The 14401-nt window shown below is 41.7% G+C and overlaps 1 protein-coding gene across 1 annotated transcript in view; it reads left to right on the top strand.

Moving 5' to 3' along the window:
• The window catches only part of Arhgap42 (Rho GTPase activating protein 42), a gene marked incomplete at its 5' end in the record, with an annotated part of 234285 nt that overhangs the window by 71879 nt on the left and 148005 nt on the right, over nt 1-14401 (top strand). The window contains 1 exon segment of the mRNA XM_005377961.2: nt 13371-13432. Within this exon segment, the coding sequence (XP_005378018.1) occupies nt 13371-13432 (62 nt within the window).

Below are 14401 nucleotides of genomic sequence, written 5' to 3' on the forward strand. Positions count from 1 at the left end.
AGAAAGCTCATTTTATCCTCCATTCCTTATATAATCAAGTTTATATGACCCGGTAGATATCATGCTAATTCCAGACCACAAGGGCTAAATGCTTCCAAGGCATGCTGGCTGTGCCAGCACAGATTTCAAATTTTGGAGCGTTTCTCTAGTTCTGCCTTCTGCTCTGTCACTGCGTCCCTTCCCCTGCTCTGGCATAGTGCGTCTCACTGAGTCTGACTATGCACTTCAATTTTCGTTATTTTGGTATTTGTGTTATTGAAGAATATTAAGATTTAATATCCTCTTAGCTGGAGAGTAAGGATTGAGAGCCTGAGAATATCATAGAGGGCTTCGCTCTATAGTCTAGAGTTTAATTTGCAGGTTCTCAAGAGACACTCGGGGCATTTGCTTGAAGTTACTCTTTAGGAGGTTTATCTTGGCATCCATACAGGTGATGAATTACAGCACGGAAGTCTTGGCCAGTAGAGTGAATCAGACATTGCCTGCAGATTACCGTCAGCACCAAATAACTTCTGCACCAAGACAGCTCGTTTCCAAACGTAAGTGAGATAGTAATATAGTCGCACTTTTGATGTAAAGTCTTGGACCAGAGAGGCATTAGGCAAGCCTGTAGATTATGTTTGAAAGAAGGGTGTTAGGAGACAGGATGCCCAGAAATTAATGGAATTCATGGGCAAAAACAGGAACAAACTTAGGAGCAATGAAGAAGAAATTTTGGGATGGGTGGAGAGAGGGGATGAAAAGAAAGCAGAGAGAGGTTGGAAACTGTATGGAGTAGAATGATAGGACCACAAAGGAGCGTTACCTGGAAGTATCTGACCCAAACAGGGCTGGTTTGGAGTCATGTCTCTGTCGGACAGAATTCAGGGTGGTTGCTGAGTCATGACTGAGGGTTATGGAGAGAAGAGCTTTGGGGTCCTGCTCGAGTCTGGGGACTCGGCGATAATGTGTCTGGGGGCTGAGAGTACTGTTTCTCACATTGAAGTGCCAGTGAGCTTTGAGAAGGGAAGCGGAAATGATCCTTAGAAGTCTTATTGTAGTATATACGTTGCTTCCTACTTACATGTAGTTTGAACATTTAATTCCTCATACAAAATACGGATTTTATTTTATTACCAAAGTCAGAAATTGCCAGGCTACTTATCATCAGAATCAGCTGCAAGGAGTCTTAAAAACTTGGATCCTGAGCCCCAGCCCAGACCTGCACTGTGACGGACTCCCCTGGGTTGGGGACTGAAGAGCCTGTAATTTTATGGAGATCCTTGGTGTCCGATGCAGCTTGAGGAACCACTTCTTCAAAAATACGATGTGGTTTACACAGAGGCACTGTGTAGGGCTTGAGGGTTTGGGAGTGAGGGTCCTATTTTAGTCTATTCCAAACATGTGCATCTTGGTCCACTAGACGCCCAGTGTTGTTCTAGTAGAGTTGTTAAAGCTGTAGGTGCCACATGTCCATAGGGAAACCTACATTTTTTGCTCCTCGTGACTGAGAAAAGTTTTTTTTGAGGGTGTGCTTTTGGAACAAGTGATGATTTTCATGGTGCAGTGTACATACTGTTCAGAGTTCCCAGGGAAGACAAAAAAATTAGCCTTTCAAATTAAAATCATATACATGATTTGCTTTGGACTGATGGGAACTTTGGGTTCTTTGGAATTCTCTGCCAATGATGAGTTGTCTGAGTACAAAGAACCATGTAGTACACAAAACTGAATAAAAGTTTGTTTTATCCTTAACAGGCTTATAAAATAGAAGGGTCAGAATAACTTCATGATGCAATAGTGATTGTATACTGTATACTGAGGAGAAGATGGTGAATGCTTAAGGTACAGCACAGACAAATGTCCTTTGAGAGCACCAAAGCCAGAGGAGGACTCCTGGCTGCGGACACACGTTGTCCAAGTAGAGGAAGTTATTTAAACTGGGCCCTCATGGGCAGGTAGGATGCAGCTAGGAAACGCAGGTAAAGGAAATCATGGAAATGGTAAATTACGGTCATGTCTGGTAATTTCAAACTACAGAGTACAAGATCAGAAACAGCAGCATCTTGGAATAAGACACTTGAAAAGGTATCTTATGTCACATTGTGGGGGAGGCCTGTAGTAGCCTGACAACTGGTGGTCAACTTATAACCCCCAGCTGAACTGAGTAAGCACGGTGCTGGGTGTGGGAGGCCCACCTCAGGATTGTTGCCGGCAGCATAAGAGGCAGAACTGGAGAAGAAGTGAGGCTGTTGGGAGCAGACAGAGGCTATTGGGAGCAGACAGAGGCTGTTGGGAGCTGAGGGAGGCTGTTGGGAGCTGGTAGAAGCTGTAAGGAGCTGTGGTCCTGTTGGAGGAGCTCGTCATGCTGGCTTTGCTGCATGAACTCGGCTGTTTCATCCTCTGAGGAGCTCGGGACCTTGTTGGCACTGAGAATGGCTTCGGTTCACTTTTGGGGAGCTCTGGTCCTCACTCTGAGCATCGCTTCCTGGCCCTGGAGGGGAAGAAGGTGCACTGCTCAGTCTCCTGGAGAAGCTTGCTGCATTGGCTTTCCTGATGGGACTCAGCTGTCTTCATCATTGCAGGAGCTCGGGCCCTCACTGTCGCTGAGGATGGCTGTGGTACCTTCCGGGGGAGCTCTGGTTCTTACTTTGAACATTGCTTTCTGGCTTCAGTGCAGCTCCCTCAGCCTGCTGGCACAGATCCTTCATCCCGCTGGCATGGACTTCCTAGATTCCGCCACTGACCTTTGGGCCTTCCCAGCACAGATCCATGACACAGGCCTGCAGGAGACATTGTCGTGGGCTCTGGGTCTCCAGTTGGACTCATGGGAGGCATTGTTATGGGCTCTAGGTCCTCAGCTGGACTCACGCAGGACATTTCCGTGGGATCCAGACCCTTGGCTAGTTCCCTTGGTCTTAGTGTGTGGACAGATTTCCTGTACTCTTGTATATGATTCTTTGGTTGACTATTATAAATAATCTTATAAAATATGTGTCCTATATTATATTGTTTCCCCATGCAAAATATCCCCCAAACCAGCACAAGGCCCCGTATCACTTGCAGTTGGAATTTGGATTTTGAGCTGGAAAATGACAGTCAGAAGTACCCCATGGGGATTTTATTCTGGCATTACATTCTGGCATACAGTGACTTAGAACGAGAGATGCTGGGCAACTAGGTGATATTACAGCAGAGATGAATGAGGTTTTTACATGAATATGTGTGAAAGGTAGAGGAGAGGAATCAACATTTGGTAATTGGATGTGAGGAAGGAAGAATTTACGGTAATTCATCACTGGAATTACTAGGACAATGGGGCTATGAGAACATTTGTATATTTATGTGTGCTTAGGGTACCTGGGAGTGGAACAGAACTGGGAAATAAATTTTGGTACATGTTAAATTTGAAATTTGACAAAATCCCTGGTAGAAATTCCCAGGAGGTAATTCTTCCCCGGGAGAAATTCCCAGGATTTGCTAAATGTAGGTAGTGAGTTGGGGTGAGAAAGTGTGTACATTCCAGGTCAGTTAACTTGAGTTTAAAGTTTAACTTTGAGGATCATTAGCTACATGACTGTGCAGGTTACTGAACTGTATACTTCGGTTTCCTGTGTGGGAAATGTGTGAGTGGTGATAGGTTTCTCTTGTGATATTGTGAGTATTATTGCACGATGCTAGAACTTGAATCAGGTAATTTCTTCCTCCTCCTCCTCCTCCTCCTCCTGCCACATTTTCTTGGCAGTAGGAGGAACTTCCTAATATAGGAGGTCCCTATATTAATATAGGTGTTACTTTGTAGAGCAAGGGGAAAGGATAGGTCTGTAAGGAGGGAGAAGAGGTGGGTGAGAATAACAGGGTGGTAAGTTGGTAGCTTTGAAGAGGAGGAGGGCCCCTCTTCTGCACAGGAGGCGGGTCGGGGAGAATGAATAGAGACAGTGTTGATCACAGGGTCTTGAACTTCTGTCAGAGAAGCAGCAGGCCGGGACATCTGGCCAGAGTGAGTGGGATTTGGGGTTGGGTTCTTGAGAAAGAAGAACATTCTTTTCAGATAGCCACTGTGGGAAGTAAGATTAGGAGTAAATTAGAGTTGAATAAAAGGATTGCCAAAAGCAAAACCAGAGGGGTTAGATAGCTTGAACTTTTGGCATCCTTGTATGTGTGTGTGAATTACAGCAGCGAGGTCACGGGGGTTAAAAAGTGAAGCTGGGCAAAGACCCGGATGTTGACACTTCACGGGGGTGGGGGGGGTGGTGGCAGGAGGACTGGGTGCAGAGGAGTATGGATGGGTTGCTTGAGGCTGGGGAATGTGACGGAGTGCGGGAGAGAGGTCAAGGCTGGGGAATGTGACGGAGTGCGGGAGAGAGGTCAGTTCCTGATGGCAGTAAGTCTGTGGGAGCAGAGGGTGTAAGTAGTTGTTTCTCAGCAACAAATTACTGATTGTTCCAGTGAAGGCAGGAGACTTGGCGCCTGATTACCCTTCAGCACAAACAGCTCTGGGACTGTTTGCCTTTAAAGATGATAAGCTCTGTTCTTCTCCTCCTATAATGTAGCAAGCAGGGTAATAGGCTGGCACTACTATCTTTTTTTTTTTTTTATCCCCATTGTCAATAATGGTTTGCCAAAAGAGAATGGACTTTGGAGTCAAATAATCCAAAATAAACACATACTTTGCCACTCGTTTGGTCTGGGATCAAGGAGCAAGCTCTTAAGCTGATACTGCTTTTACCTTTGTGAAATGAAGATATGCTTATTTCAGTATGCGTGCCATTTGTGGACTTTAGATAGTATACGTGAGATCACTACCTCTTCATATAGGAGCGCCATCATGTGAGTGCACTCATGCTTGGGAAGATGGTTTCCAAACTGATGGTTGTTTTGGCTTTGGGAGACAGATTAATATATCACCTACATGCAACAAATAAGCAAACAGTAAACAAAAATCAAAACTACATGAGAATTGCACAGTTCTTGCTTTTCATTAGCATGTTCATGTGTGCTTGGAAAGAAGATGAAATATGTGACTTGCAGACTATAACATGCACAACAGTACTTGGTGCATTGATAAAATCTGAGTAAAAGTCCCTAAGAATTCATTTGAAGTAATAAGAGAGCGTGACCAGATCTAGCGAGAAACCAGCTGCAATTGTTTCTTTTTAATGGTGTGACACTGAAAGATTATCCTTTATATCTTGGTATGTGTTCATTTGTCTAAAATTGGCAGTCTGTGTAATACAAATATATATGAATATTTATACCTAAACTCTCAAACTATCTTCTGTTTGGATGGTTTCAAAGCAGATATCAGTAGTACACCAAGGAATCACTATTAGAGGATTGAAAAATACGTTGCCTGCTTAAGTAAAGAAAAACTTACTAAAGTAAAAATATATTGCCACGAATGATAGGATAAGTACATTTGAAGCAAGAGGAAGTACTTTGAATATTTTGCAGGGGATTAATAGCAGTGTGCCTTTTACTGTAATAAATTTTTAAAATTTAGCATTATATTTTTTATCATACCCTGTTTTTTTCTGTACCCCCATTGTGGCTTTCATCCTGGAAGCCTGATAATTTATTTTTTATTTTTTTGTTTTGTTTTTCTCCGGTACCGGGAACCGAACTCACGACCTTGCGCTTGCCAGGCAGGCGCTTTTGCCGCTGAGCTAAATCCCCAGCCCCAAGCCTGATAATTTTACTCAGTTTTTGTAGGTAATTCTAACAGTCTGAGGCAGTAGTGGGAGCTCTGTTTGCATAGGTCGGGCCCCTGGCGTTCAGATTTCTTTCTTGTTTTGAATCCAGCTGTTACACCAGTGAGGGTAAGAGAACCCAGACTGAGTATTCAGTTAGACAGGAAGAGAATGAGCGCTGGGAGAGCTGGTCAGTTTCTGAGTCTCAGCCCGAACGTGCAGTAGCAGGAGTGTTGGGACCCATGTTGTTAGACATAGCTAAGGATGCCACATGTGCCTGAGACCCGTGCATAGCAGAACCCAGGAACAAAGGCAAGTAGGAAGAACAGAAGTTGGGAATTTGAAAGAACACTGGATGACAAGTTACAACCCCTTAAAGGACCTGGGTAGTATAATTAGAGGATAAAAAGGAATTAAAGCAAAAAAACAATCCCTTGATACTAAGCCAGTAGCTTGCAAAATAAGGATTCCTTACCATCGTTCCGGTGCAGTCTAGATTGGGGTCTGAATGCTGTTGGGGCAGATGCGGCACGTGGGATGGTCAGTCATAGACAAGTCCTGAGGTGAAGACTAGGCTGACGCTAATTATTCAGAGTGCTTAGCTTGGTTTTTAAAAAAAGTTTAAATGTTATTACCTTTTTCATTTATATCCTGTGTATTTCTTAATCTAGAAGACTATGCTATAATATCAAACTACTTTTGAATGGCGAAAACAATCATAAGTAGTACCCTCTTCCAGCTTGCTGCAGAATGTGCCACATTTCCCTAGCCCAGCCCTCCTGACTGCAGCGCGGGGCTGGGCGCAGCGCGGGGCTGGGCGTTGATGGCACCTAAGACTGCACTTTAAACACGCGCTTCCAGGTGCTTGCCTTCAAGCGGGTTTCTGGTTTTGAGCTCCGTTTGGCGGCTGAGACGTCTGCCCACGAAGAGGGCATCGTGGAGAGCCAGGATTAGTTACCTCAGAACTTGCGTGTGGTTTTCGTGTAAGACCTGGGATTCCAAGGGGCTGTGGGGTGTTAGAAAGATTCATGCCCCTGAGTCCTGAACTGTGTCCAGCACTTTGCCCTTTGTTCCTCACTGGGCCCTTGAATATTAATTTTTCCTGTTAATTTAGGAAGCAGTATGTCGGCTTTGCGACAAGGTGCCCATGGAGCTTGAAGGGGTGAATGGAGTAGCGAAGTCCGGATGTGGCGGCTCCCAAAAAATAACCCTAGAGCTATCTGTTTTGCTGACGTGATGTGTATTGTTTAGGCTGATTATGCTTCTTGCTTTGTGTGTAGGTTAAATTGTTTCTTAGTGAAACTTTCTGTTGACTGTAGTCTGTATGCTACCCTTGATTGTTTTTAAACTGTTTAAAGAATTAATATGCTCTTAGTGGAAGTTCCAGGCATGAACTGCCCATAACGCAATGCCCTTTAAATTGCTATGCTTTTATAGTATAACACTGAGTGTCACGTGGCACTTGGCTGTCTGTTGATGCTACTTGTATTTATCTCAGCGTGACTCATTCTAGAAGGATATGACCAACTCACGTACTCTGGCTCATATCCAAATTCTGTTAATGCCTTACTATTGCCTAACATTTATAGAAAGTGGTCCAGAAAGATATTGCAATAGTCCCCAGCAGAGCCCATCTCTGCCTTCCAAATAGGAAGGTAAGATTGTAAGACCATCATCTGGACTAATAAAATGTGATCATATTACTTTCATCTGGCTTATATAGACTTTCACAAGTTTTCATGATTTCTTTGAGATTTAACAAAGTAATTCACCCAGTTGTTTGTTGTAGCATATTTAAAGATTAGAAGTCACTTGTTTACTATAATAAAATGATACAGTGTGCTGTAGTTTTATATTTCACTGAATTGGTGGTCTTTGGGTATGTATGCTGTTTGGATTTAAGGAACAACGTATGGGAGAATTCAACAGAATTTTCTGATGATGACATAAATGTTAGCTCAATGTGAGAAAGGAACACTTTGCCAGTTCTCCTTGGTATTTTAAAATACATGAAGCCCAAGCTGATCAATTTGAAACATGTAATCATATAATGCTTAGTTTTGTACGATTATAGAGTTATGTCAACAATGAATTGAGAGTCATTTTCTTTATTCTTTTTCATTCCTTTTTGGACCCTGGACAGTTCTTTATTTTCTCTTATTCTTACTTTTTGACACTGAACAAGCTTTCCGTCAGAAACAGTGGGATGAATTTAAGTCTGCTGGAAAGACTAAGTTAAGAAATAGATATTTAGACATTTCAGGAATGTTTCAGAATTTAAGTTATTGGCAAATATAGAAGCAGTCATCATACTTCATGACTGTCTAGGCTACAATTCAGCTGTTGTCTTTGTGTTTATACTCAGAGGACCTGTCATGAATACACTTGAATAATAGATTAATTTTGTTCAAAAAGTGTTTTTCTAATATTATGTTGTAGAGATAAAAAGAAAATCAGTAACAGTTTTGTTAACCTGTACAGATTGTTGGAAAGTTTAAATTGATGTGTGAAACTATTTGGGTTATACTCCAGTAATGGCCTGCTCCAGATGGACAGGAAGGGGAGAGATTATTACGGATGAGTGCAGCCAGGAACGTTTCGTGCAGGTGGCAGGAATTCTCCAAAGTGTCTGGCCTGTTTTTTTTTTTTTTTTTCTTAATATTTCATGAATCCTAGAGTAAGAATTGTTACGTTTCTCCTTGTACAGCTAATAGGCTGTGCAACTGTATTGTTAAACTTGTTAATTTATCTAATAACCATCTATTGACAACCCACTGTGTGTTAAGTATTACATTTGGAATATAGCTTGCGCTAGATCAAGCTCCTGTCATGAAATGTAGGGTAGTCAAAATCTGGAAGGACCTGCTGTTAAATCAGATGTTAGTCTGGACCCCCCAAATCAAAGAATAAATTGGCCTTTAGTCATATAAAGATTAATATGAATGAATAAAATAATAATAAATTAATTTTGTTCAAAAATAATTGCTTATACTTGGATGTTAGAAATATGAAGGTAATAAAGTTTTCAGATTTTTGCTTAAGTCTTAGAATAAATACCTTAATGATTCAAAAAAATCCGTAGCTGTTCTGTATACAGCATGTAATGGGTGCTAGAGAAATGACTGCATATGTTTCATACTCATGTCTGGTACAGAATAAACTTTCCACAGTTCTTGTGGTCGTTTAAGACACTTTGGGGTCCTGTACATTACAAAGACTGGCCTCTCCTTTCTTAGGAGCTACTGGCATACACTACATGGTCCGAGTCTGCCTGAGTTCCCTCAGAATTTTTGTTAGACTTTGAGGGTGAGGAAGACAGAGTTGTGACCAGACTTTCCTACTAGTTTGTTCTTCTGAAATCTAAATTACATGAGAATGTCTTAAATTTTTATCCCTGCTTTCTAGGACTGTTAGTTCCTGTTTTCTTTCTGTTATATTTTTCTTGCTAAACTATTAATTAGTAAGCAATATTAATGCAGTACTTTGAAATCTTTATACATAAAAATATTTAGGGGAAACGTTAGATATAGGGTCAGGAAGCTAGCAGCCCACTGTTTTGGGGTGTGTGTGTGTGTGTGTGTTTAACAATCTTTAATTCAAATGCAAAAGTTTCAAATGTAACAATCTTTAATTCAAATGTAAAAATTCCACTTTCTCCCCCTACCAATCTTACACCCAGTTCCACAATCTTAATAGATATTCCTGAATGAAGATTTACCGTTCAGCTTTGCTTACAGACCATTTAAAAAATACTTAGCACTGGCTTGCTTCCTATAATGCCAAACAAATGATGAACTACTTCAATATGTATTTTTTCTTTTTTTAAACTAAGGAGCAGTCGGTTATCTATAGAAAGCACTACTTAGCCTCCAGGTACATTTCCCAGAAATGGCATGTGCCATTCAAACACCTAAACACACTCATGGTATCAAAGTGGAATATTTCGCCTAATGCGCACTGAAGCATGCATGGCGAAGTTGAAGATCAGTATTATAACTTACTCTCGATGATGGAAATCTTTGGATGAAATGGAGAAACAACAAAGGGAACAAGTTGAAAAAAGCGTGAAGGATGCAAAAGACAAGTTGGAAAATGAAATGGAAAGTGCTTAGCATCATCATCAGGCGAATGTTTTGCGCCAGGATTTGGTGTGATGGCAGGAAGAATTAAGACGTGTGGAAGAACTTCACAATCAAGAAATGCAGAAACGTAAAGAAATGCAGCTGAGGCAAGAGGAGGAACAGCACAAAAGGGAGGAAGATATGATTCGCCAGCGTGAGAAGGCCACTGCTGCTGATTCCTCAGAGGCATAATATTTAGTGTTCCTGGCTGTTTTTTTATAAATGATAAACACATATTTTGATTTGAACCAAGGAATGTATATTTTTATGAAATATGTTATAATCTAAGAATAAACTTCATTTTTTTAAAGGAGAAGAAAAAGAGGGAACAAAATTTATTGTCAAATCGGATCCAGTCCCAGAAAACTGCTAGAGGGAGAGTGGTTTTTGTTGTGGGGAACCAGACATTCAATTGCTTTTGCATGTTAAAATTTTTCTTCTCAGACATTTCTATTATAATCAACTATTATTTTGCCGAGTATATAAATAGCTTTCTATGGGAAACAGACCAGAAAGCCATTCAAGTAAAGTAGAAAACAGCATAATTTGTTTTTGGACAAAGAGTAGAAGAACAAAATGAGAACCTGTGTTTCTTTGCTTGGAACCAAAACCTGATTTGCAGCCACTCCACAGTTTGCTTTTGGAGCAGGAGGTGTCCTGGGAAAGTGTGGACATAGGGGTCCCACAGGCACGGCCTCCGGAACCAGCCCGGTGCTGCCCGGGACTACCCAGCCCAGCGCTCACTCGGGGTCACCAAGCGGGAGAGTCAGATGTGTCCGGCCAGCCAGAACCCAGGTTACATTTCCACGTATTCCAGTGAGCTGTTCACAGGCCTCTTGCCCTAGGTATTTATTTGATCCTGTGGGAAATTCCATCATCTGTGATCTGTGTTGTACTGAATATTAGGCTACTGCGAAGGAAAAGAAAGCATTTGCAGCATTTTGGTTTTTGTTATTTGTGTAAAACACACATTTTTATAAAAACTCTGTTTACCACCTGCCAGCCCATCTACTTACTTTAATGCCCCAGAAAACACTTGAACTTTGTCATTTTTGTTTTCTTTCTTTTTTTTTAAACTAGCTTGAGATGCGTTAGGACATTTTTGTGTTCTCCTTTCTCGGGAAATGCGTTTCTCAGAGCCCTTAGCTCTTGTTCCAGGCTCAGTAAGAGTCCCTGTGGACCGTTACACAGCTGTTGTCCTGGAATATCTCCGTCATCCTGGGGACTCCGCTGGCTTCTGTGCCGCACTGGGTCTCCTACTTCCTAGATCCTGTCTCTTTTCTTTTGGTTATTCCCATGTCCTGCGAGAGCACATCATCTGGTACTTTCTGGTGAAAGGAAACATCTCAGGAAATTTCTTGTAGTTTTTAAAAAGGGTAGGAAGTACTGAGTTAAAAATCTGAAGTTCATGGGCTTTTCTTTTTTTTTTCTCTTTAATTTGTTGTTTTGAGACAGGGTCTTGCTGTGTAGTTCAGGCTGGCCTTGAACTGACTGTGTAGCCCAGACGGGCCTCCAACTCAGGATGATCTGGCTACCTCAGCTTCCCTGTGCTGGGATTACAGGAGTGTGCCACCACCCCTGGCTTCATGGGTTCTTACAAAGAAGTATAACCCACCTCTGTCTCTCCCATCTTCCTGCCTCGTCGTCCGAAGTAGCTGCGGCCTCCAGTTCACGCAACCCGCACCACTGCTCCATGGCTCTTCTCTGTAAGGGTTCTAGCATTGCCTTCCTCACCCTGAGTTGCCGACCTCTTCAAGCACCTCAGCAGAGCTTCCTTCACAGTGGGTGGCTTTCCAACATTGTTCAGGCAGCTTTCTTTACCCAGAGAAAGTATAAACGTGCTATGCTGTTACTCTTAAAGTCCTCCGTATAAAATACTTCTCTCTTCAACTTACTGTTGTCAGGCCTGGGATATAGGGTTAATTTCAATGTTTTTGAAGAAATTAAAGTTTTGTTTTTCTAAACTTCATAAAAGAAGTAAACTTATTCTTAGGCCATTAATGTGTTTATCAGATCAACCAGAGTCCCAAGTAATTTTTCAATTTCTGTTATGGTAACTGAATAAAACCTAATGAGAAGTAATCACAGAGACAGCATTTCACACTACCTTGGGTAGCAGAAGGTGCACTGGTCCAAAGAGACAAGAAGTCCTGGATGGAAATTGATTAATTAACTGATTTTGTGGTGCTGGCCACCAAACCCAAGTCCTTACACCAGGCTAAGCAAGGGCTTTTTGGGGGCGCTATATCCCAGCATCAGAATTTTGACTTCTAGGGTGGAAAACATTCCTTCTCTTCCTTAAAGAGTCCTGGCGATAAGACTCCTGCGTCATTTTCTCACTTAACCTACCTTCTTGTTTGTGTGTTGTAGGCCAGACTTACTAGGCTTTTGTTCTCTCAGTGTTTTCATTGTGAGTGTAAGGAAAGGAGCAGAGAATGCGCTTAGTGAGTGAGGACACAGACGGCCTGCTTTAAAGCTTAAAGAAAAATGGAGTGGACTTGCTTTCACTCTATTCGTGCTGTTCTCTTAACCCAAACGTTCTGATTTTAGTTAAGAGTTCACATTATGTGTTTGGTATGAAAATTGATATAGATGAATTACCCTTTCACATTTGCCATTTGGAACTCCGACCTTAAAGAATATGCTTCTATAACTCCACATTAATTTATTATTTTTGACTTGTCCTGCCAGTGTTTCCAAATTCTTAAGTTTTCCTCCTAGTGTAGATGGTTTCTCCTTATCTAATTTGTTTCAAGCAGGACAGGGTAGTTTGCATAGCTTTCTAATGTAGGGTTTCCTAACTTCAGTGCAAAAGCAGATCATGTGAAGAGGCAGATTCTGGGGAGAGGGCTTCAGAGTCTGCATTTCTATTTAATAAACTCGCAAGATGCTGGTCCTTCTGATAGTACTTAATTAAATAGCAAAGATCTACATTACTGAGGATGTGGGAATAAATTGACCCCTTCAACATACAGAATCTGTTTTGAAGTATGTAAGTCCCTGAGTTTTGAGAATTCAGTGGGAGACCTTGCATTATTATTTTCTACTAAGTACATCTAAATAGTTCTCGATTACTTTTTTAAAAGGGTTACTCTTCGCGGCTGGAGGGTGGCTCAGTGGTACAGTGCTTACTTGGGTGTGCAGAGCTCTGGCTTCAGTACTCAGCACGCATACATACACACAAAGTTTCGTATTTGAAATATTTCATATTTGAAGGTCACCGTTTAGAAGTAATTCCGGTACCATATTTTCATTTATTAATCTGTTCTATATATTAAAACCATAAAGTATATTTCTCCTGTTATCTTTGAAGAAAACATTGTACTTGATACTCACTAAACTTCAGTTTGCAGCACACAGCAAAATATACATTTCTTACAAAAAATACACATCTCTTGTCTATAGCTCTGAGTCATTAGGGTCTTATTATATATACTATTTTATGGTTGTACAAACATAAAACCAGAGAATATAATATGAACAAGTTAGTAACCAGCTTTATTGAAATCTGTGTTCTTCTGTAACTATTAGCTATGAATGAAGAGTAATGCTTCTGTTTTTTTCCTTTTTTAAAAAATAGCTCAATCGCTAAAAGAATTTGCAAGGCTACTTATTACAGTAGAAGAAGAAAGACGGAGACTGGTAAGTCTGTTCCCTATTTTTAAATAACCTTTGTTTGCTTGAGCTTATTGAAAAAAAAGACTAGACCTCCTGAGCTATGCTGTAAACCCTTATTATCTGACACGTGTACCAAATGCCACATTTTATGAAGAGGTTTGGGAGTATAATTACCAAATATTGCTAATAAGATACACCATTCTGTTTATTTTGTTTATTCAGCAGCTGTAAGTTACCTTCATTTTGGTTACCAATCTAATTGGTCTGAGATTAGAAATACTGAACACATAATGAAAATGGGAAACGATAATGAAAATGGGAACACATGATTGGAGACGTGGACAGAGTCGGAGGTGCCGTGGAAGCCACGGGCAGACACAGCTCCGGGTGGGTGAAGCTGGGATTCAGACCCTGTGCAGAGGGTTCAGAAGAGCGAAAACCCATTGGTGGGGGGACGTGACTTAACAAATGGGTTAAAGGATGTCCAACGGTTTGTCGTAGTGTGTGTCGGGGGAAAGAAAGCCAAGAGAATGTACTGAGCACCAAGCACAGTTGGTACTGAGCGCCAAGCACAGTTGGTGCTGAGCAGAGGAAAAGCTGCTCCTCTGAGGAGGAGGGAAGGAGGAGAGGATTGAGGAAAGCAGTAAGATGTGCAACGGCCAGGTCACTGCCTGGACAGGTGGAGAACAGTGTGAGAAATGAATGGTTCTCCGCCTGTGACCAGAGGAAGTTTAAAGCAGCCCGAGACAGGTTATGGAGGAGAACAGCAAAGGGAAGCTCCTGAGTGATGAAGAGCCATTGAAGTTAGACATAAATGTGTCAGAAAGACCAGCTGCCGTGGTTTCTTGGACTTTCCTAGTAAAACTCGGTGTTGGCCTGTGAGCAGTGTTGGGAGGGGAGCTTTGGGCCAAAGGCTGGCACAGGAACAAGGCGCTGGACGAAGGGGACGTGGACTTTATACTGTGAAAATTGGTCTGGGCAATTACAGTGGGA

This window comes from Chinchilla lanigera, unplaced genomic scaffold (assembly GCF_000276665.1).
Source record: "Chinchilla lanigera isolate Chin_1 unplaced genomic scaffold, ChiLan1.0 scaffold00011, whole genome shotgun sequence".
In the NCBI taxonomy this organism is placed as follows: domain Eukaryota; kingdom Metazoa; phylum Chordata; class Mammalia; order Rodentia; family Chinchillidae; genus Chinchilla; species Chinchilla lanigera.